Raw genomic sequence first — 22,809 nt, 5'->3', positions numbered from 1 at the left:
GGCCAAAAGTCATGAACATACACCTTGTTGCAACTGATGTTTGGGTGAACATCGACAACAGCTGCAGAGAAGGCTGTGACAAAAAAATCCCACTTTCCCATCTTAATAGAAGCAACAAAGAGCCCATAAAATGACTGAATAATTGAAATAAATGTTGTCATTTTCCTGTGTGTTTTCTCTTTCATGGAATCTCATTCTCAAGAAGGTTCCTTCAGCTGGGGGAACAGGGCAAATGAAAAGACTCTGATGCCCTTTCCTGGATGTTTATGGAGGTAACCACTGATCAGGCCATCCAGCCACTACCTGACGAGGGAGCGCAAATTTGTTTTTTTCTCTCCAGCCATGTTGGGAGAGGGGACAAATGTGAACTACTGCACAAATATCTAATCTTTCTGTCTACCCATACAAGTGGAACAAGAGATACACAACAAAATTATCAAAATCTAGTTTTGTTGTAAACTTAGAGCAAATTTTACTGGTCTAGAAAGTCATGACTTTTCTGTTGTTCACGATCCAAGAAGCAGTAACTCTTAACTTTCCACGTATACATTTTTACTGTGTTTAAAAGGCTAAAGGATAACCCGCTTACAAGAAAGGAAATAGAAGCATACAGGATAGACCGCTCAGATGGTTCAAGGTGTAAATATGCCAAGCAATGGGGCACGGAGTCATACAGGTCAGTAAGGTCCAGGTTCAATCTTTGATCTGATATTGTTCAACACAGATGCTGAAGCACTAGCAAGGACTCCTAAAACAACTTTTGTTGCAGCATTGGTGTCAATGGAAGGGTTTGAGATTAATGAGACACAGTTGGACTGGTCATTGCCATGCTTTTTGGGCTGCTGGTAATTTTATTTTCACTGTTGTGAAATTCACACTACGTTCAGTCATGAATCATAGGTTTTGTCTTCCATTGCTGAGTTTTTAGAAATCCAGCAGAGTGTTTTTAAAAAAAAAAGTGAAGCCATATACATGGGCAAACAGGAGCTGTGTTGCATTGATTCAGATTCCGTTTGTGTCCATAGTTATCAGGGAGGTTGCTCCACGAGGGAGCCTAGTGAACCAACACTCATGCAGAAAGCAGTTTTGGTTTTCGAAGGCAGGAAGTTAATTCCAGTGCTGGCCCTTCAGTAGGGACAAGTACAATAACATGTAAAACAGCTCCTAGACTCAGACCCAGGACGGGAGATTATTAGAGTTTTCGTACTAGTTTTATTCCAACAAAGATTTTTTTTCCTTGTGCTTGCATAATATCAACCTATAAAAAAACAAACAGATTCAGACAAAATCCCAAAGAAAGCTGGAAGATCAAAAGCAGCTCTTATGACATCTGAAAATAAACAGATTGAAAGTGCAACAGGGCACAGGCTCACCCTAACTTAAGTTGCAGATATACCAAACATTTGGTCACTCTTATTTCAGGGACAGAAAACAATTTGCAGCAATGGTGGATTTAGAAATTAATGAATGTGAATGTGTGTGCTGAAGACTTGAGATTAATTTCATAGTGGAATCTGGGATCTTTCTTCTCCTGTTAACAGACGACCCCACCTCCCACCACCCTCCCCCCCAACATTTTCATTTTTGACACGATTTGGTGCATTTTCTGGCAATTTAGAGCCAACTTCAATTTAGGGATGGGCAATAAATGTCGTGGGTGGATGGATGGATGGATGGAAGGAAAGAAGGAAAAAAGAAAGTAGCTTCAGGAGGGGTGACATGAGTCAGTACCATTGAAACAAAAATTTAGAAGTAAGTACTGATAAAAGGAAAGGATCACACCAAAACGGTAATCTGTCTTTTCCTATTTCAGATGCTGATCAGTTTGCTGTGCATTTCAAAATGTTCTCTTTTTCAAATCTTAAAATACAAGACTAGAACATGGAAATCTAGTGTCGACCAGCTTTGTTCTTTTACTAGGGTCCTGCCCCACTGAAGCCTGCTCCAGTTTTATATGCTTCCCTCTCTACATGCTTGCTCTCCATTCCTTTAGCTATTCACACATTTTGTCTCTCTTATAGGTCTTTTCGTTCTTTGATTTCTCTCATTATGCCTCCTATTGTCTCTTGCTAATATCACTTCTGCTATTTAACCATCTCCAGCACTTAGCACTTTACAGGTCATTCCATTTATTTACCAATGTGTGTGGTTCTGTTGCATTTCTTTTCCCTTCCCCTTGTTTTGTTACTTTTTTCAAATGCTGTTCATCTGCAATATCTGCCAGTTCTGAGTAAGGGTTCATACCCGAAATGTTTTATCTGTTCTCTCCACAGATGCTGCTGGGCCAGCTGAGTATTTCCAGTGACATCTGTTTTTGTGGTAGAAGAAAGCAATTTCAGACTGGCTGCTTCGGACAGCCTCCAGTCGCTCCCTCCAACCGAGTTGATTGATTGATACTGACATCCTCCAATCCCAGTAAAATATAACTCTTGAAATGGGTTCAAATAATGTCAACTTAGAACTCAAGACAGCTGGCGTGCAAATGTTTGCATGTGAGATTTTTTTCAAGTTTTCCCTAGAATAACGGTTCCAGTGCTCATGGGACATCATACAAACAAACCAGGTTTCCATGGAAACAAACAAGGACAAAACTGGCATCAATTTAAATTATTCTGGTAAATGAAGCAAACATTCAACAGGTGCACAATAAAATTGAGTAGATGCGTCATCCCACCCTCCACCAGGAGGCTAAAATATTATGTTAGGCGAAATGCAGTGACCCGGTGTATACCTCCCACAAACACAGTCCAAGTGGTATAATCCAACAGCATCCTTCGCTAAGTGACCACAGCAAATGGAACAGAGCTTCCAAATGGCAATTCAGTTAATAACAAGGAGAAGGATGCTAGACAGTCTAACTCGAGGGATAACTGATCAGAATCACAATGATTCAAATAATCTACACTATTAATCCCTCTTCCAGTTCAGTGGTACAGTAACACCCAGGTTCTGCTCCATTTTTCCATTTTGAAAAGGGGGAAGGGAAGGAAATTAGTTAACCCGAGCCCAAGATCAGTTTGGGTTGGTTTAACATAGTCACATTTTGCAAAGTTCAACAGCTGGAGAGGGCAAGGGGTGAGATTAATGCTCGAATTCTATGCTGTCGATGAAAATTTATTGAAAAACTTATTAACTCATGCCTCTACATCATAAGAAACAGAAGTGGAAAATAAGTTGCTTTCCTTTAAAGTATGGTATCTGGTTTACAGTTTAGAATATTCCAGACAGTTCCATTTAAAATCAGATTATCTGGCCTAAAACAAGGCTGTCTGGTTCAAAACCAAATCTGTACAAACCTTAGTTTGGTTCTACTTATTAGTCCATTCTATACTTTTTTGAAGCTGAACTTGGGATACTTCTAACTGAAAGAATCTTCACTGCACACCTTCATGTTTTACTTTACAAAATAAATATACAGTACATACTATAAATATTTCAAGGAACAAGTTGTTCCAAATTGACCTTGACTACTGTAACAAATAAAAATTCAAAATTCAAAACAGAGTTCAATTCATTAAATGTTTTTCTTGACTTGAACTGGCCCCTGTGTGAAGGCACGGTACTGTACAATGTGGTCTGTTATCCCACTGCTTTCTCTGCCCAACACACTCCAAGGGATTAGTGGTAACTAGGAAAACTACAGCACATTCCACGCATCCATCTCATTCATTCCAAAAGGTCACTTTGTCCTTACCTAGAGCTGCGGGATGACTGGTCTGGTTTATTTCTATCAGAACGATCTGTAAACCATAAAAAAATAGGTCATTTTGGGTTTGTGTAATTTACGCTGTTCAAATCAGACAAATTATTCAATATGATGAGCTGTGGGGTATAGACTACACATGACTGGGTGGAAATCCAAGGATCTTGTTTATTAGTCCATTTTAGCAGAAGGTGCACCATAAAAAAAACCATTACTGTCAGATTCAATACACATCTGAAACTTTCCAAGCAATCTCTACAAATAGTATAATTTGATGTTTTGTCTGAATGGTTTCTGGGTGAGAATTCATGAAATAGGGTCCAATTTCTCCATCACTGCGTGGTTCGCTCTCTCTCTGTCACATGCAATGGTGAGACTCATTAGACTGTTTATATTTTCTATCAACAAAATAAAAGGTGATAATTATAAGATTTCTGTTTGTATTCAAAATTCAACTCATTTGTGTTTTTCCAAAAAAGGACTCAAATTAAGATGAGGAAAGACACAATCTGTATTTTGCTCTTTCCAGTTTATAGAGTATCTATAATTCAAACATCAACTCAAGCTACAATAGGCTTGCAATCAGTACATTCCAAATTTTTTTTCTTTTGGTCTGACACTCTCATCTATACATACACAATGTTTTAAATAATACTGAATAAAGCTTTTGAATGTTAGCTAGCTTTTCTTCAAATCATTTTGAAAAACAAATACATTTTGTTGGGAGACTCATAGAAAAGCATTCCATCATTTACTAGCTTGAAAGCTACTGATGCACCAGGGGAAATTGTGCGCAATGAACATCCTCAGACTGCAGGATCTACCTTCAGCTTAAAGAGTCACTGTTCAGGGTCAAAATATGAATTCCAAGTTAGGATTTTGGGAAAAGCTGAGGCCTTCTAGTGAAGACTTCAATGAAGGTTATAAGAGACTTTTGGATAAATATAAATCCAGGTTGTTGCGAAATGTGCCTTTTTTCATTTTGAGAAAATTGTATCAAAAGTATCATGTGAGTCGACTGATTCATCAACAAGCTACAATGGTGAAATGTTTACATATAGTTTTCCCATTATAAAATGTGTTCGGAATTCTATTATAAATGTTTACATAGGAAATTTCCACCATAAAAATGGATACAAAAAGTAACATTTATGGACAGGAAGTACATACACAAAAGATTTTTAAATATAGATGACTATGTTGAGGCATCGATTGTAGAATGGTTATAGTGATATGGTGAACCGTGTCTGTTTTCATTCATGACAATCTTCAGGAAGTATGAAAAATATTTACTGGAATAATGTCATCATGTATGGTTTATAAAATTCCTGATGTCCAGACTAATTCAGTTTGAACTCAGAGTGGGAAGTTAATTTTTTTCAAGTGAAAGTAACTTCTACCACTGCAATTGTTATTAACAGACATGATAAAACTATATTGTGAACCTACTGAAAAATTAGTCATTTCCACTGTCCCTCCACTTGATTTACCAGTGCTGTGATATAAAAAGCCAGTAATTAGGCTAGCACGCAACACAGTTTTATAAGCTCCCCGCATCACTTGGCTTCTGTCGTGTATAGCTTACTTCTGTGCATTTCCCTCTATTGATCCAACATCATGAAATGGAAGCATAACTGCCCAGCCCAGGGATCACTGCACAACAAGGGAATGGGAACACACCTTCAACCCCATTTAAACTGTACTAGTGAACAAAAGTACTTTTTTTTTTCTTCTACTTAAAATTCTTTTTGCCAATTTTCTCTCCTTCCTGAAGTCATGGGCTCCTTGCTGGACAGAGAATGAGCCTAGACAGTGAGAGTTGGCATGCTATTCGATCACACGAGCATCATCACCAAGCCTCATCTTTATTCAAGGCCACGTACTTGCACAGCCAGTAGGGATTTTTGAATAGTGAGGAGGAATGGTAATATTGGACAATTTTTCCCTTCTTAACTTAAAGGCTGTCACATTAGGTCAACTGCAGCACCCTTATTACCACTGTGGCAGAGATTTGTACAGACTGGGGTTCAAACCAACCTGTGGCACGCCTGGTCTACTCACTATCTTAACCAGCTGACCCATCGGGGAGCACATTTCTCTTTTCAGCCGCAATCCTATCTGAAAGGGAAAGTTTGCAAAGTGGTTTCTGAAGATCTTCAGTTTTTGCTGGTCTGCTACCAGTTTCTGCTTCATGTATTTTGTAGGACATTGCCACACTGGACTTCCTGTCAGCTTGGCAGAGCCCAGTAGCTGAGCCTCTCTCCCATCTTTGTAATGGATTTGATCATCATTTACGTTATGTTAGCAGGGGACTGGGTGATAATGTGGGTTAGACATTGACCGCCTCTCTCTGAGAGGAGTTCAAATCCAGTCCAGACTGATGTAATGAAAGACTCCTCAGTCTGTTGACTAGAACAGTTCTATGCAAAACAAGTTTGGACAATCTCATCGAGATGGACCAGTGTTCACATGCACATTGCTGTTCGCAGATAATCAGCAAGATTATAGGCACATGTGGATTCAGACTAAAGCCATCACATTCTTCTAAGTTGACAGTACCTCAAATAAAAACAAGTAAGTCTATAATTAAATAGCAGCAATTAACTCACCAATTTTAGGATCCACCTCATGACAATTCTCAATTCTAACTAATCAAACCCATTTCTCTACAGTTCTTATTTTGTGTGGGCCTGATGATTAAATGAGTAAACACATTGTATGGCTTGGTATTGATGCGATACTGTTAGGTTTTTTAAAACTTGTTCATGGGATGTGGGCGTCGATGGCAAGGCCAGCATTTATTGCCCATCCCTAATTGCCCTCGAGAAGGTGGTGGTGAGCCGCCTTATTGAACTGCTGTAGTCCGTGTGGTGAAGGTACTCCTGTAGTGCTGTTAGAGAGGGAGTTCCAGGATTTTGACCCAGCGACGAAGGAACAGCAATTTATTTCCGAGTCAGTGTGGCATGTGACTTGGAGGGGAAGGTCTTCCCATGCGCCTGCTGCCCTTGTCCTTCTAGGCGGTAGAATTTGTGGGTTTGGGAGGTGCTGCCTAAGAAGTCATGGCGCGTTGCTGCAGTGCATCTTGTAGATGGTACACACTGCAGCCACGGTGCGTCAGTGGTGGAGAGAGTGAATGTTTAAGGTGGTGGATGGAGTGCCAATCAAGCGGGCTGCTTTGTCCTGGATGGTGTCAAGCTTCTTGAGTGTTGTTGGAGCTACACTCATCCAGGCAAGTGGAGAGTATTCCATCACACTCCTGCCTTGTGCCTTGTAGATGGTGGAAAGGCTCTGGGGAGTCAGAAGGTGAGACACTTGCCACAGAATACCTAGCCTCTGACCTGCTCTTGTAGCCACAGTATTTATGTGGCTGGTCCAGTTAAGTTTCTGGCCAATGGTGACCCCCAGGATGTTGGTGGGGAATTCGACAATGGTAATGCCATTGAATGTCAAGGGGTGGTGGTTAGACTCTCTCTTGTTGGAGATGGTGATTAACTGGCACTTGTTTGGCGCGAATGTTACTTGCCACTTATCGGCCCAACCCTGAATGGCGGGCACGGACTGCTTCATTATCTGAGGAGTTGCAAATGGAACTGAACACTGTGCAATGATCAACGAACAACCCACTTCTGACTTCATATGGAGAGGAGGTCATTTATGAAGCAGCTGAAGATGGTCAGGCCTAGGACACTGCCCCGAGGAACTTGTGCAGCGATGTCCTGGGGCTGAGATGATTGACTTTCAACAACCACAACCATCTTCCTTTGTACTAGGTATTGCTCCAGCCAATGGAGTTTTCCTCTCAGTTCCCATTGACTTCAATTTTACTAGGGCTCCTTGATGCCACACTCAGTCAAATGCTGCCTTGATATCAAGGGCAGTTACTCTCACCTCACCTCTGGAATTCAGCTCTTTTTCCATGTTTGGACTAAGGTTGTAATGAGGTCTGGAGCCGAATGGCTCTGGTGGAACCCAAACTGAGCATGTTACTGGTGAGTAAATGCCACTTGATAGCACTGTCGACAACACCTTCTATCACTTTGCTGATGATAGAGAGTAGACTGATGGAGCGGTAATTGGCTGGATTGGATTTATCCTGCTTTTTGTGGACAGGACATAACTGGGCAATTTCCTACTTTGTCAGGTAGATGCCAGTGTTGTAGCTGTACTGGAACAGCTTGGCTAGTTCTGGAGCACAAGTCTTCAGCACGACAGCCGGGATGTTGTTGGGGCCCATAGACTTTGCTGTATCCAGTGTGCTCAGCCATTTCTTGAGATCATGTGGAGTGAATCGAATTGGCTGAAGACTGGCTTCTGTGATGGTGGGGACCTCGGGAGGAGGCCAAGATGGATCATCTACTCAGCGCTTCTGACTGAAGATGGTTGCAAATGCTTCAGCCTTATAGGGCCCTGGTGAGATCACACCTGGAGTATTGTGTACAGTTTTGGTCTCCTTACCTAAGGAAATTTATACAACAAAGGTTCACCAGACTGGTTCCAGGGATGGGGAAATTGTCCTATGAGGAGAGATTGAGTAGACTGGGCCTATATTCTCTGGAGTTTAGAAGAATGAGAGGTGATCTCATTGAAACATACAAAATTCTTACAGGGCTTGAGAGGGTAGATGCAGGGAGGATGTTTCCCCTGGCTGGGGAGTCTAGAACCAGAGGTCACAGTCTCAGAATAAGGGGTTGGCCATTTAGGACTGAGATGACGAGAAATTTCTTCACTCAGAGGGTGGTGAATCTTTGGAATGCTGTGCCCCAGAGGGCTGTGGAGGCTCAGTCGTTGAGTATATTCTGGGATAGTGCAGCAAAGTGGAGTTGAGGTAGATGATCAGCCATGATCTTACTGAATGGCGGAGCAAGCTCGAGAGGCCGAATGGCCTACTCCTATTTCTTATGTCCGTTGCACTAACAACAACAATTTGTATTGATATAGCACCTTTAACGTAGTAAAATATCCCAAGGCGCTTCACAGGAGTGTTACAAGACAAAAACATTTTTGACACCGAGCCACATAAGGAGAAATGATGGAGCGATTAAAATCAGGGATGCTCAAGAGACCAGAATTAGAGGAGTGCAGATATCTCGGGGGTGGTGGGGGGGGGGCGGCTGTTGGAGATTTCAGAAGTAGGGAGGGGTGAGGCCATGGAGGGATTTAAAAACAATGATGAGAATTTTAAAATCGAGGCATTGCCTAACCGGGAGCCAATGTAGGTCAGCGAGCACGATGGGTGAACGGGACTTGGTGCGAGTTAAGTCACAGGGCAAGGTGTGATTTGGTGATGAGAGCCACACCGCCATCACGGTGGAGCAAGTGATGGAAGATATAGCCAAGCAGGGAGGTTTCATTTAGGAGTAAGGTATGAGCTCTGCCATCATCGAGGATGGGGATGTTTATGGACCCTCTTCTTCCCGTTAGTTGTTTAAATGTCCACCACCATTCACGATTGGATGTGGCAGGACTGCGGAGCTATGATCTGATCTGTTGGTTGTGGGATCGCTTAGCTCAGTCTATAGCATGTTGTTTACGCTGTTTAGCATGTATGTAGTCCTGTGTGGTAGCTTCACCAGGTTGGCACCTCTTTTTAAGTACATCTGGTGCTGCTCCTGGCATGCTCTTCTGCACTCCTCATTGAACCAGGGTTAGTCCACTGGCTTGATGGTAATGCTAGAGTGAGGGATATGCCGGGCCATGAGGTTGCAGATTGTGGTGGAATACAATTCTTCTGCTGCTGATGGCCCACAGCGCCTCATGGATGCCCAGTTTTGAGCTGCTAGATCTGTTCTGAATCTATCCCATTTAGCATGGTTGTAATGCCACACAACATAATGGAGGGTGTCCTCAGTGTGTCTCATGGACAGATGCATCTGCGACAGGTCAAGTAGGTTATTCCTTTGCATTGGTTCTCTCACCAACTGCTACAAGCCCAGTCTGGTAGCTATGTCCTTCAGGACTCGGCCAGCTCGGTCGGTAGTGGTGCTACCGAGCCACTCTTGGTGATGGGCATTGAAGTCCCCCACCCAGAGTACGTTTTGTACCTTGCTACGCTCAGTGCTTCTTCCATGTGGTGTTCAACATGGAGGAGTACTGATTTATCAGCTGAGGGAGGGCGGTAGTTGGTAATGTTTGCCCATGTTTGACCTGATGCTTCATGGGGCCCGGATTCAATAATCAGGCCTCCCAGGGCCACTCCCTTCAGAATGTCTACCACTGTGACACAGGACATACCCAGGGATGGTGATGGCAGAGTCTGGGACGTTGATTGAAAGCTATGATTCTGTGAGTATGACTATGTCAGGCTGTTGCTGGACTCGTCTGTGACTAGTCCCCAGATGTTAACAAGAAGGACTTTGCCTTTGTCGGAACTGGTTCCTAGGTCGATGCCGGATCTGGTTCCTAGAACGATGCTGGGACATCCGTCTGATTTTATTCTCGGTATACTTTTTTGTAGCGGTTTGATACAACTGGGTGGCTTGCTAGGCCATTTCAAAGGGCAGTCAACCACATTGCTGTAGGTCTGGAGTCACACGTAGGCCAGACTAGGTAAGGTCAGTAGATTTCCTTCCCTGAAGGACATTAGTGAACCAGATGGGTTTTATGACAATCTGGCAGTTTCCTGGTCAATTAACTGAATTTAAATTCCTCAGTTGCCGTGGTGGGATTTGAACTCCTGTCTCTGGATTAGTCCAGGCCTCTGGATTACTAGCCCAGTAACATTACCACTATGCTACCATACCCCTAGATTGATCTTAGTCAGGGCACCATCAGGGGCACTGCAATGGGCTTCAGGTGTTCCTGAGCGACAGGGAGCAGGGCAGAGATCAAACTTACCCAAGAGTCCAAAACTCAAACACTGTAGTTACGGAGTCAAGAAAAACTTTTGATCCAGAATCACTTGAGGTTTAAGTAGGTCACAAGGGACCGACCATAGGATGTTAACCCGATGAAGTCATTTGCATCTAACATTCATTTTGAAAATGAACAGTTTTGGGATTTTTTAGGATTGTTTTCTCTTCTAACAAAACAATAGCAATTTTGTAAGTGGCCCTCTGTCCTCTACGACAAGAAGCAGTACCTTGTCTGTATTCTGCTCTTGCTGAGGTCAACAAGGACCAACACCTACTGACTTGCAGTAATCTGCTTACTGGATTGAACATAGTTTTAAACCATACTACTGTACCAAATTTTCTGAACTGGCAGGTATTCCACTGAGACTACAGTAACTAGTCAATTTATTGACAAATAGTAAAAGTACAATGTGTACATCAAACACAAAAGGAGAATAGTTATAATGGGTAACTTACCCTTAGAAATCCTGTTTTCTGATATCATTTAAATGTTTCCATCAAATTTATGAATAGTTAATTAGTGCACTACAAACTCTGTCTCCTGTCCACCGTTGGGTTCCAACACCTGGCCAGCTTTGAAAGGATGCTCCTGCTGTTTCAAAGTTCCTGCTTTTAATTTCTAATGTGTCAAAGTTACCTCTGGAATTCTCAGATATATAGGTTCTTCGATGAATCAAACAATCTCTCATACAACTTTCCAATTAACAAAGCAGTGGTCCAGATCAAATCGAACAGACCCCCCCGATGCATATTTCCAAATAAAGACAGCGAACAAAAGGTTAAAATGTGCAATAAAAACAGAAAATTCTAGAAATAAAAAAATTAATGGGTTTGATGCTAATGGGCCTGCTGTGTATTTCCATTTTCTGATTTTTTTTCCCCAATCAGAAATACAGCATTTTTTATTTCATTTTGTTATAATATGCAACTCTGACTAATAAAAGACAATCAATTTGTATGTATAAATCAAATAGGTTTGTTCGTAAATCTGATTCCATGTATTTACCACTGAACAAACTAGTTCTGTGTCACAGGAAGCCCCTACTATTTAAAAATCAATGCGCCATCTGCTATTAGCTTACATTTGAACTCTAGCAGTTAGATCGAATCTTTCTTAAACACAATCCTCTCCACAAAGTAACAGGAGTGGCTGGAATCAAAATTACTTCGATTGTTTGGATTTTTGTGAAAGAAGTTTAGAAACATTGGGGCAGATTTTGAAACCAATGGAAATAAAAATCGACGGTGACATAAAAGGGCTGCTGATTCGCTGTCACCCAACGTCAAAATCTATCCCAGTCAATCCACAATTATACAACTCATACACAAAGTGCATGCTAAAAATACAAAATTAAAATAAACGTTATACTTTTTTTACAACTTGGTGGAATTTACAATGCATGGGGCTTGACAGATCACCATCCCTTTTCCTCTGTTGTTAGGGAATCACGTTGCTCAGAAGTTTCAATCGTTCTTCAGATACTGAAGCTACTATATTCCACATGTTCATTTTAAACTTATTCATTTGATACACAGTTGTAACAAATTTTGAAAGCATGTTCAAATCCCTCCATGATCTCGCCCTCCTTTTCTCTGTAGCCTCCTCCAGCCTTACAACCCTCCAAGGTTTCTGGGCTCCTCCAGTTCTGGCCTCTTGTGCGTCCCCTATTTTAATCGCTCCACCATTGGTGGCGGTGCCTTCAGCTGCCTTGGCCCTAAACTCTGGAATTCCCTCCCTAAACCCCTCTCTCATCCTTTAAGTCGCTCCTAAAAGCTACCTCTTTGACCAAGCTTTTGTTACCTGTCCTAATATCTCTTCGCCTGGTGTCAAATTTTTTCTGATAACGCTCCTGTAAAGCGCCTTGGGATCTTTTTATTACGATAAAGGCGCTATATAAATGCAAGTTGTTTAAAACAATGTTCGTCTCTGCCTCGTTTCCATCCTCAGATTCCACTTTGAGATTTTAAATTCTTAAATAATCATTGAAATGATCCCACATTAACAAAATCTGCCCTATCGGGGCTGAGTTTGCGATATTGTGCCATTAGCTCTTTCATTAGACAAATGTGTTCTACATTTTGGTTTCATTGATTACAAGTAGGGCCTCAAACTGAAGATGGCTAATGATACTGGTTTAAGAATAAATCCCTTTTGCCTACCATCAATGGATATGGGTTCTTCATTTTTTCTAGACCGATATATTATTCTTTAAACTAAGAGGTAGAAATCTACAGCTGCAACATATATAACAAACAAAATGGCATACTTATTCAAAATTGCTCATTGCTCAGAGGTGTATCATCTTATTAACAGGTGTGAATCACTTATTTCTATTTATTGGGGGAATTAGGCTCGAGAGAGAGAACGTATTTAACAATGGCTCTTTTATCTTCTTGGAACAATAACAAAAACAATATGTGCTCATGAGTTCACAATTGTTTAAATATTCACTACTGAAGTCAGCTTTTCAGAAAACCTTAGACCTTCATCTAGATCTAGATAGTGTGGAATGTTATGGGAGAATTGAATAAATATTTGATAAATGGGTGATGAGAAGTTTTAAGTTTTCAGAACCAGCAAGATGGAGTGCAGACTTTTCCGGTCCTGTATTTTCATATATTCTTATGCTCACTCTTCATCCACACAGTGCAATCAATCTTCCATATGCATATAATAAACCCACAGCTGAATTATGAATTTAACTGTGTTATCACTGAAAATGTGCAGCAATGAAACTTTAGGATATTTTTTAGAAGCTAGAATATTCCTAAGAATGTAAGCACTGTTCTGCCTGTGCGTTTACTTTCCTCAAAATGATCGGAATTCTTCCAGGTGTAACAAATATTCCAGAACACAGCAATTGTTTAATTTTCTGCCCCACTCCTTTCCTGTAAGCAGTGACTTCCCACTGGGGTGTGGTTCCATAGTTTTGAATGTCTCTAGGTGCTTCACCCAAGTGGCCAATATTCCTGTGTAAGACAGCGATTGTGGCAGTTGGATATGCGACCATGGAGGAGAGGGGACTAAAATCAAGCTGAATCCTGTTACTGCCCAACGCTCATTCCCACACACACACTACAGCACAAGTCACTGTATGCTTTCTCCCCCCAAAACACTTCTAAAGTATATATCTACCATATATGGGCTGCATGGGGAGAAGTGCACATTACAGTATATAAATGCATATCAGAACATGATAACCAAAGGATAATTCCCCCCCCCCCCCCGCCACCAAAGTGAACTACATCATGAAACCTTCACGTCACTTCCTCTACTGAAAGTGATGCATACTCCGATCCTCAGGAACCATTCGAACATCTCTTCCTTTCTTCCTCCTCCACAAGGCCCAGAGGAAGATGACACAGGTCCCACTGCACCTGGCACTCACCATCACTCACTGTATCCCTCCCAAGCACCAGCTCCTAGATATCTACCCAGGGGTGTTAGACTAGGAACCAAAGGAAAAGGCATTGGATGCCATGCACAGCATGAAGAACATGGAGGGTCAGGATGGATTGCCTCTCAGCTGAAGAGCCTGGGGATCTAGATCTCAGACCCTGCTTTTTAAATTTTTTTTTATAAATGATGCCTGTAGAGCATCGAGATTGTTGGAGGCACTGGGGATCGTATCAGACAGTGTGCTGCTGAAATGGAGGAGCCCACAAGCAGCAGGTGCAGCGCATTGGAAGATGGTATCAGAATGCTGCAGTCCACCATGGAGAGTGTGACAGCTCCAGGTACATCTGCAGCAGAGGCCTCCATCACAGAGTTCCCAAGCATGGACACCAAGACTGCTGTCAAATAGGCCTGGAGTGCCAGATTGGAGAGGGCTGTCTCTTCCAATCTTGACAGGCTTGGTGGTCAGTTACAGACAACAAGGAGCTAGGGTTTCATTGATCTTACTTGGACCATTAGGACTGCTTTCCTGCAGATCTGTGGCCATACTGAGCCACTGCCCAATAGTAGTGGCAAGGCAGAAGCGAGCATGAAGATGGTGCTGTCTCTTGGCTATCAGTCCTCCTGCCGCCCACTCCAATGTGGCAGAAAGGACACAGGGCCAGGCTGTCCATGCAGCAGCACAATAGGTGTTTTGGGCAAGAGAAGAACACTGGTCCATCTTGCCTACCCTTTCTAACCTCCCATCAAGTTCCTTATTGTGACTATAGAACTAATAGCCCTGTATCCCATTTCTTTAATCAAGTGCCTTTTTAAAAACTTGTTGTAGTTTTCTGTTCTACCATCAACTATTGCACAATTTTATCATGTTACCTAAATTTCTTATTTTCCTTTGAGACTCTTAACTTTAAATGGTGTCCCCGGTCCTCAAATCCTGGGGCCAACAGAAAAACATTCCTGGATCCACATTCTCATAAAAATCTTAAAAACCTCTCTATCAAGGCTCCTCATCCTCCACTTATCTGGAGAGTAAAGAAAAAAGACTTGCATTTATATAGCCCTTTCACGACCACCGGACATCTCAAAGCGCTTTACAGTCAATGAAGTACTTTTGAAGTGGAGTCACTTTTGTAATGTGGGAAACATGGCAGCCAATTTGTGCACAGCAAGGTCCCATAAACAGCAATGTGATAATGACCAGATAATCTGTTTTTTTGTTATGTTGGTTGAGGGAGAAATATTGGCCAGGACACTGGTGATAACTCCCCTACTCTTCGTAATAGTGCCATGGGATTTTTTCCGTCCACATGAGAAAGCAGACGGGGCCTCGGTTTAACCTCTCATCCGAAAGACGGCACCTCCAACAGTGCAGCACTCCCTCAGCACTGCACTGGAGTGTCAGCCTAGTTTTATGTGCTCACGTCCCTGGAGTAGGACTGTGAACCCACAACCTTCTGAGTCAGAGGAGAGTGTGCTGAAGTCCCAGGGTAGATAGTCTTTCTTCATATCCCTGCCCTCCAAGTCCAAGAATCAGTCTGGATTCCTTCCAATACTTTGACAGCTTTTCAAAGATCAAAACTGAACACACTACTCCAGATGCAATTCTTAGATGTATAGGCTCTCAAATGAATCAAAACAATATGTAATCCTTTGCTGTTGACATTGGGCTTGGCATTGCACAAGGGAGTGTGTAGGAATCCTGCTGCTTTGTAAAATTACAGGGCCCCGTCATGCTGCCTCCAACTGGGAAGGGCATAAAATTGCTTGTTCTAGTCAGCTTGTTCCAAAAATCAAAGATGATGGGGAATTCCTGAAGGAAAACCCAATGTGCCCTGTGTGAACTGATAGGGGAGAAATAGCAGCCCCACAGCAAATGGCACAAAGTAATTGTAAAAAAAACTAGGCTGAAATAAGCTTTGAACGGATGTTACAAACTTTGATACCGGGCTTTTCAAATTTGCTTCCGCCTTGCGCTGAGTGCCGAGCAACCCTGGACACGGGTTTTAAATGAGCGAGACAATGAAAGCACAAATGAGGCAGGAGTGACAGAAAATGGTGTGCATAATATTATTGTCACTCAATTTGCATGAAACTAATTAAAAAATGGGTGGGTGCTTCTTGTAGCCACCAGAAATTACAACAGTAAATGGAGCAAATGCAAAATTAGGCCAAGATCTGGCATTGTGGAACTCCACCCTCATTTTCCGATTGGGTTCACCCAATTTACACAACAACAACAACTTGTATTTATATTGCACCTTTAACATAGCAAAAAGTCCCAAGGTGCTTAACAGGAGTATTTTAAGACAAAAAATTTGACATAGGGCCACGTAAGGAGAAAGAGGTAGGTTTTAAGGGGCGTCTTAAAAGAGGAAAGAGAGGTAGAGAGATGGAGAGGTTTAGGCAGGGAATTCCACAACTTAGGGTCTAGGCAACAGAAGGCACGGCCACCAAAGGCTGAGTGATTATAATCAGGGGTGCTTAGGAGGGCAGAATTAGAGGAGCGCAGATATCTCGCGGGGTTGTGGTGCTGAAGAAGATTACAGAGATAGGGAGGGGCGAGGCCATGGAGGGATTTGAAAACAAGGATGAGAATTTTAAAAATCGAGGTATTGCTTAACCGGGAGCCAATGTAGGTCAGCGAGCACAGGGGTGATGGTTGAACGGGACTTGGTGCGAGTTAGGACACGGGCAGCCGAGTTTTGGATCACCTCAAGTTTACGTAGGGTAGAATGTGGGAGGCCAGGCAGGAGTGTGTTGGAATAGGCAAGTCTAGAGGTAACAAAGGCATGGATGAGGGTTTCAGCAGCGGATGAGCTGAGGCAGGGGCGGAGACGGGTGATGTTATGGAGGTGGAAATAGGCGGTCTTAGTTATGCTGCGGATATGTGGTTGGAAGCTCATTTCAGGGTTAAATATGACACCAAGGTTGCGGTTCAGCTTCAGACAGATGTTAGGGAGAGGGATGGAGTCAGTAGTTGGGGAACGGAGTCTGTGGCGGGGACCAAAAACAATGGCTTCGGTCTTCCCAATATTTAATTGGAGAAAATTTCTGCTCATCCAGAACTGGATGTTGGACAAGCAGAGTGACAATTTAGAGCCGAGGAGGTGTCGAGAGAAGTGGTGGTGGGGTAGAGCTGGGTGTCGTCAGCGTACATGTGGAAACTGACGCTGTGTGTTTGGATGATGTCACCAAGGGGAAACATGTAGATAAAGAGAGAGAAATACACAAGTCTTTCACGACCACCGGACGTCCCAAAGCGTTTTACAGCCCATGAAGTACTTTAGGAGTGTAGTCACTGTTGTAATGTAGGAAACGCAGCAACCAATTTGCACACAGCAAGCTCCCACAAACAGCAATGTGATAGTGACCAGAAAATCTGTTTTTTTAGTTATGTTGAATGTGATGAGGGATAAATATTGGGATAACTCCTCTGCTCTTCTTCAAAATAGTGCCATGGGATCTTTTACCCAAGAGAGTAGACAGGGCCTCGGTTTAACGTCTCATCCAAATGACGGCACCTCTGACACTGCAGCGCTCCACTGGAGTGTCAGCCTAGATTTTTGTGCTCAAGTCCCTGGAGTGGGACTTGAACCCACAACCTTCTGATTCCGAGGCAAGTGTGCTACCCACTTTTTTTTTTATATTATACTTTATTGAACATTAAGAACATTTACAACATCGTGATCATTACATTGTATGATACAAATTAATTCCACCGCTCTGCACAGCCATTCCGCCACCACATTTTAACATCAAAACCTGAAGTTTAATTTGTCACCTGTAACATATATTAAATCGATTGTACTTTAAAAATTGGTTGTAAAATACTGTCCTTAAATTCGTTTCTGAATAAAACATCCACAGAGCCTTATAATGATCTTTTAGCTTATATTTAAAATACTCTTTTAGATTGATTCTCCTCCCCTTAAAAAACAGAGCATTCCTTCTTTGCACAATCACAAATCTAGCCAAACTGAACATTAAATTAATTGCTGCTCTGCTAGACTCGGGCAGACTCTCCTGCAATCCCCATCTCAAAATTGAGTCCCACGGGATTCCCATTCTCGCTCTTCGGTCCCCACCCAGCAAAAAAGCTTCACACAACTGTCGAACATAGTACTTAAAGTCATTTAACTGCAGACATAACACCAGTAAATGGGACAGAGTCTCATCCCATGTCCCACACATTGGGCAAGTTGCTGCCTCCACTCATCCAATCTTGCACAAGACCGTCATGGTAAAAATCCGGTTATGAGCCAATTTGAAATCCAGTTCAATCCATTCTGGGCATTTAAAATTCGCCCACACTCCCTTCCAAATCCTGTTGAAGTCCAGCTGTGGGTATATACTCTGCCAAAACTCCTGACCAGCAGGTGTCTTGAATTTCCATTCTCTGAATACCTCAGAAATCTCGAGTATTACAGTTGTCAAATTGGACCAACTCTCCTCCTTTCTCCAGTACAAAGCTTGGAAAAGCAGGATGCATTTTACTTCCTTTGGAGATTTCCGCATTTATTTCTTCCATCCAATCCTGTGGCATTGCCCTCACAATCTTCTCATACATGATTCCTATTGCTTTTCCTTCTACCTCCTGATCCTCCTCCCACACCATGTCCTTCACCATCGCTTCCGGCAACCAACCTGGAATTACCTCGTATAATACATCTTTCACAGATATAATCCCAGCTTTTATAAAAGCTTGATTAAATAAAACCTCTCCTTTGATGTTGACTCACCTGTTCAAAAATAAAGGCTGTTCTAAAAATTCCTCATCCCCCTTGGGCATAAACTGCACACTCTTTAAAAATTAGGCCCAAGTCTCTACAACCCCCTTATAAAACCTAGGGAGAAGTTTAATCGATATCAAAAACATATTATTGTATTCCATATACAATATCCCTTGCCCTCCTATCCCACTTTGTTTTTAAAAATGCTCAAAACAACTCTTCCAAAAACTTGTATTTGACTTCTGAAGAAATCTCTTCACCCATTTGATTCTAAAGGATTTCTTCTTCAAATCAATATCTGGAAAATTGAGTCCTCCCTGATTTCTCCGTCCAATGATGGTATTGTATGCCACCAAGGCTGGTTTCCCTTCCCATAAAAACCTCACACAAGCCTCTCGGATGGACTTTCCACCCACTCAGGAATATCCTCCACCATCAATAAGTACCATAGCTTAGATAGCAGGAGAGCAGACACCACTGTCGCTCTTGCACTTTCAACCACCTTCTTTCCCATCTTCCCAAAATCTTTTTAATTTTCATAACCTTCGGTTCCCAATTTAATCGATCCACTTCATCCCTGTCTTTCTTGCACCCCATATGCACCCCCAGAACTTCCAAAACCTCCACCACCTTAAAGGGACATTCCCCCAACCATTCCCCCCTACCCCTCCCTGCAACCAGGCATTGGGACTTACTATAATTCACTCTGGCTCCTGAAGCTCTACAATATTCCTCCACTACATCCATAGCTTTCCTCACTGACTCCCTATTTCTCAATGTTAAGGTTGTGTCATCTGCATATTGGTGTATCACCGACACCAGCCCAGAACTGGGGACCACAATCCCAACTACGCCTTGTTTCTTTCGCATCATGTAACCTAATGGTTCTGCTACCAATGTGTACAACAATGGGGACAGGGGACAACCCTGTCTCACTGATCTCTGCATCGGAAAATACTTGGATAAAAAACCATTACATTTAACGCAGCTAAATATGTTTGAATAAAAATCCTTATCCACTGAATGAAATTTTCCTTGAAACCAAATGCTTCCAAAACTTTCAATAAAAACTCATGAGAGGCCCTATCAAAGGCTTCCTCTTGATCTATCTTTAATACATAAGCCTCCCTCCCACTCTCTTCCATGAGCTCTATCGCATCTCGGACTGAGACCACAGAGTCTGCGATGTCCCGGCCGATGACTCCATAGGACTGAGAGGGCCAAACTATCTCCGGTAACACCTCCTTCAAACGATTTGCCATAACCCTCACCAAGATCTTATAATCCACATTCAATAATGTGATGGGCCTCCAATTCTTCAGATCCTGTCTATCCCCTTTATTTTTATATAAGCTAAGCTTATGATACCTCTGCTCATAGATGGGGCCAGGCTTCCCTCAATTTTAATTTCCTTAAAAACTTCTAAGAGCAATGGACTTAAAATCTCAAAAAATTCTTTATAAAATTCTGCACTTAGTCCATCGGACCCTGGGCTCCCCCCCACCCCCCCTTCATTCCACTTATTGCTACTTTTATTTCCGCTAATCCTACTTCTTTGTCACACATGCTTCTCTTGTCCTCCTTTAAACCCTCTTCAATAAAAGCAGTAACCTTCTTCATCGCCAAATTGGAATTGTCTTCTTTTGTATATAACTCTTGATAAAAGCTGCTAGCTGCCTCTAAAATCTCCCCACTTTCATGAATGATCTTCTCCCCAACCTTCAACTCTTCAATTAACAATAATCTAAAAACAAGGGCATATAAGGTAGCCAAATCTAGTGGGAGGATAGAAGATTGGGAAGTCTTTAAGAGACAGCAAAAAATAACTAAAAGATTGATTAAGAAAGGGAAGATAGATTATGAATGTGTGGTAAACCACTGTCTGTATTCCACTGTGTACATGCCTGGACATGCCTCGGCTGACTCCTCCCACAAGTCCTAGTATAAAGGTGACTGCTCCCCAGCCCTTTGTATTCTGGACCGGTCGACCACTCGAGGCAGACCTTCATTCTTTTGTTAATAAAAGCCTTTAGTTACTCTCTTAACTCTCAGTCTTTTATGAGTAATTGATAGCGCATCAATTTTATTAACAAAATTTTTATAATGGAGAAGATCCTCACACCAGCATGCCTGGACTTAGATCATCGGGAGGCGGACTCATCCACCAAGTTTACTCACTGGCTTAAGTGTTTCGAAAAATTCCTGACCGCCTCCGCAGCAATCAAATCGGACGAGGACAAACTGGATGTCCTGACCTCCAAAGTGAACCACCGAGTGTACTCGATCATCCAAGATGCGACCTCGTACGCGGACGCTATCAAGCTCCTCAAGGACCAGTACACGCGCCCAGTGAACGAAGTGTACGCCAGGCACCTTCTGGGGAGTCGTAAACAACAGCCTGGGGAATCGACCGTGGAATACCTTCAGGCACTGTCTGTGCTTGGCCGGGCCTGTGGTTGTAAGGATGTAAAGGCCGCCGTGTACACAGAGGAACTTATCCGGGACGCTTTTGTAGCGGGCCACAGATCCAATTACACCCGACAGCGACTGTTGGAGCAGAGTGACCTCGACCTCAACAAGGCCTCTGAACTCGCACTATCATTGGATGCAGCCTACCGGGGCATGGATGCCTACTCCTCTGCACCGTGGACGCCGCGGGGAAGGACAGCCTGGGACACGGTAGGACCGCCTCATAGCGCCGTGCCACCCCAGCCACGGCCCAACTACCGCAGCAGTGTCCCAAGGCCAGACAGCAGTGCCCCAAGGCCAGAAATGCTACTTCTGTGGCCAGGCAAAACACCCCAGAGCGCGCTGCCCGGCGAAAAACGCGATCTGCTCGGGCTGCGGGAAGAAGGGACACTACGCTAACGTCTGCAGGGCCAAAGCCACCCCAAACCCCAGCAGCGCCGCGTGTGGGCCATGCGGGCCGCCATCTTGGGCCTCCCCGGCCATGTGCGAACCACCGGTACAGCAGCCATTTTGGACGCCTCCAGCCACATGGGGATCATGGACGCCGCCATCTTGGACGACAGCCGGAACGCAGCAGGCCCCCAACACCGCCTCATCTGATACCCGCAGTGACACACCGACCCCTACGCTGGCATCCGTTACACTGGACCAAGCGAGACCGCACCAGCTGGCCAGTTCCACAATGGACATTAAGGTAAATGGCCACGATACAATCTGCCTTTTTGACTCTGGGAGCACGGAGAGCTTCATCCACCCCGACACGGTGCGGCGTTGCTCTCTCCCAGTCCTGCCTGCGCACCAGCGGATTTCTATGGCCTCCGAGTCCCAGTCGGCGGACATCGGCGGCTACTGCGTAGTGACACTCGTAGTAGATGGGACCGTGTACGATCATTTTAAACTTCTGGTCCTGCCCGACCTCTGCGCTGCCGTCCTGCTGGGGTTAGATTTTCAGTGCCACCTTAAAAGCGTTACGATGGCGTACGGTGGACCCCTACCCCCACTCACAGTCTGCAGCCAGCAGCTCCCAAATTGCCCGCCGCGCACCAGGTGCAACCTCTCCACACTCAGTCACCCCCCTCCCACTGTTTGCTAACCTCACCCCTGACTATAAGCCCATCGCCACAAAGAGCAGGCGATACAGTGCCGGGGACAGGGTTTTCATTAAAACCGAAGTGGAGCGGCTCCTGAAGGAAGGGATTATTGAGGGCAGCACCAGCCCCTGGCGAGCCCAGGTTGTGGTCGTTAAGACCGGCGAGAAGCAGCGCCTGGTCATCGACTACAGCCAGACAATAAATCGCTACACCCTGCTGGACGCCTACCCACTCCCCCGCATAGCTGATATGGTCAACCAGATCGCGCAGTACCGCGTCTTCTCGACCATTGACCTGAAATCAGCATACCACCAGCTCCCTATCCGCCCTGAGGACCGCCAGTATACCGCCTTTGAGGCAAATGGCCGCCTCTATCACTTCCTTAGGGTTCCCTTTGGCGTCACCAATGGGGTCTCCGTCTTCCAAAGGGAGATGGACCGGATGGTAGATCAAAATGCGTTGCAGGCCACTTTCCCATATCTGGACAATGTGACCATCTGCGGCCGTGACTTGCAGGACCATGACGCAAACCCGAAAAATTCCTCCGCACCGCCCAACTCCTGAACCT

At 43.7% G+C, this 22,809-nt stretch overlaps 1 protein-coding gene across 5 annotated transcripts in view; it reads right to left on the bottom strand.

Moving 5' to 3' along the window:
• Positions 1-22,809, bottom strand: part of sh3d19 (SH3 domain containing 19) — a 199,742-nt gene that overhangs the window by 122,328 nt on the left and 54,605 nt on the right. For all 5 annotated transcript variants that reach the window (XM_086011738.1, XM_086011731.1, XM_086011750.1 and 2 more), the window contains exon 2: positions 3,695-3,740. In XM_086011738.1, the coding sequence (XP_085867864.1) occupies positions 3,695-3,740 (46 nt within the window). The remainder of the gene's footprint in view (positions 1-3,694; positions 3,741-22,809) is intronic.

This window comes from Somniosus microcephalus, chromosome 2 (assembly GCF_052327205.1).
Source record: "Somniosus microcephalus isolate GS21.2 chromosome 2, FLI_Smic_1.0, whole genome shotgun sequence".
In the NCBI taxonomy this organism is placed as follows: Eukaryota; Metazoa; Chordata; class Chondrichthyes; order Squaliformes; family Somniosidae; genus Somniosus; species Somniosus microcephalus.
This window is presented reverse-complemented; position numbering and strand designations above follow the sequence as displayed.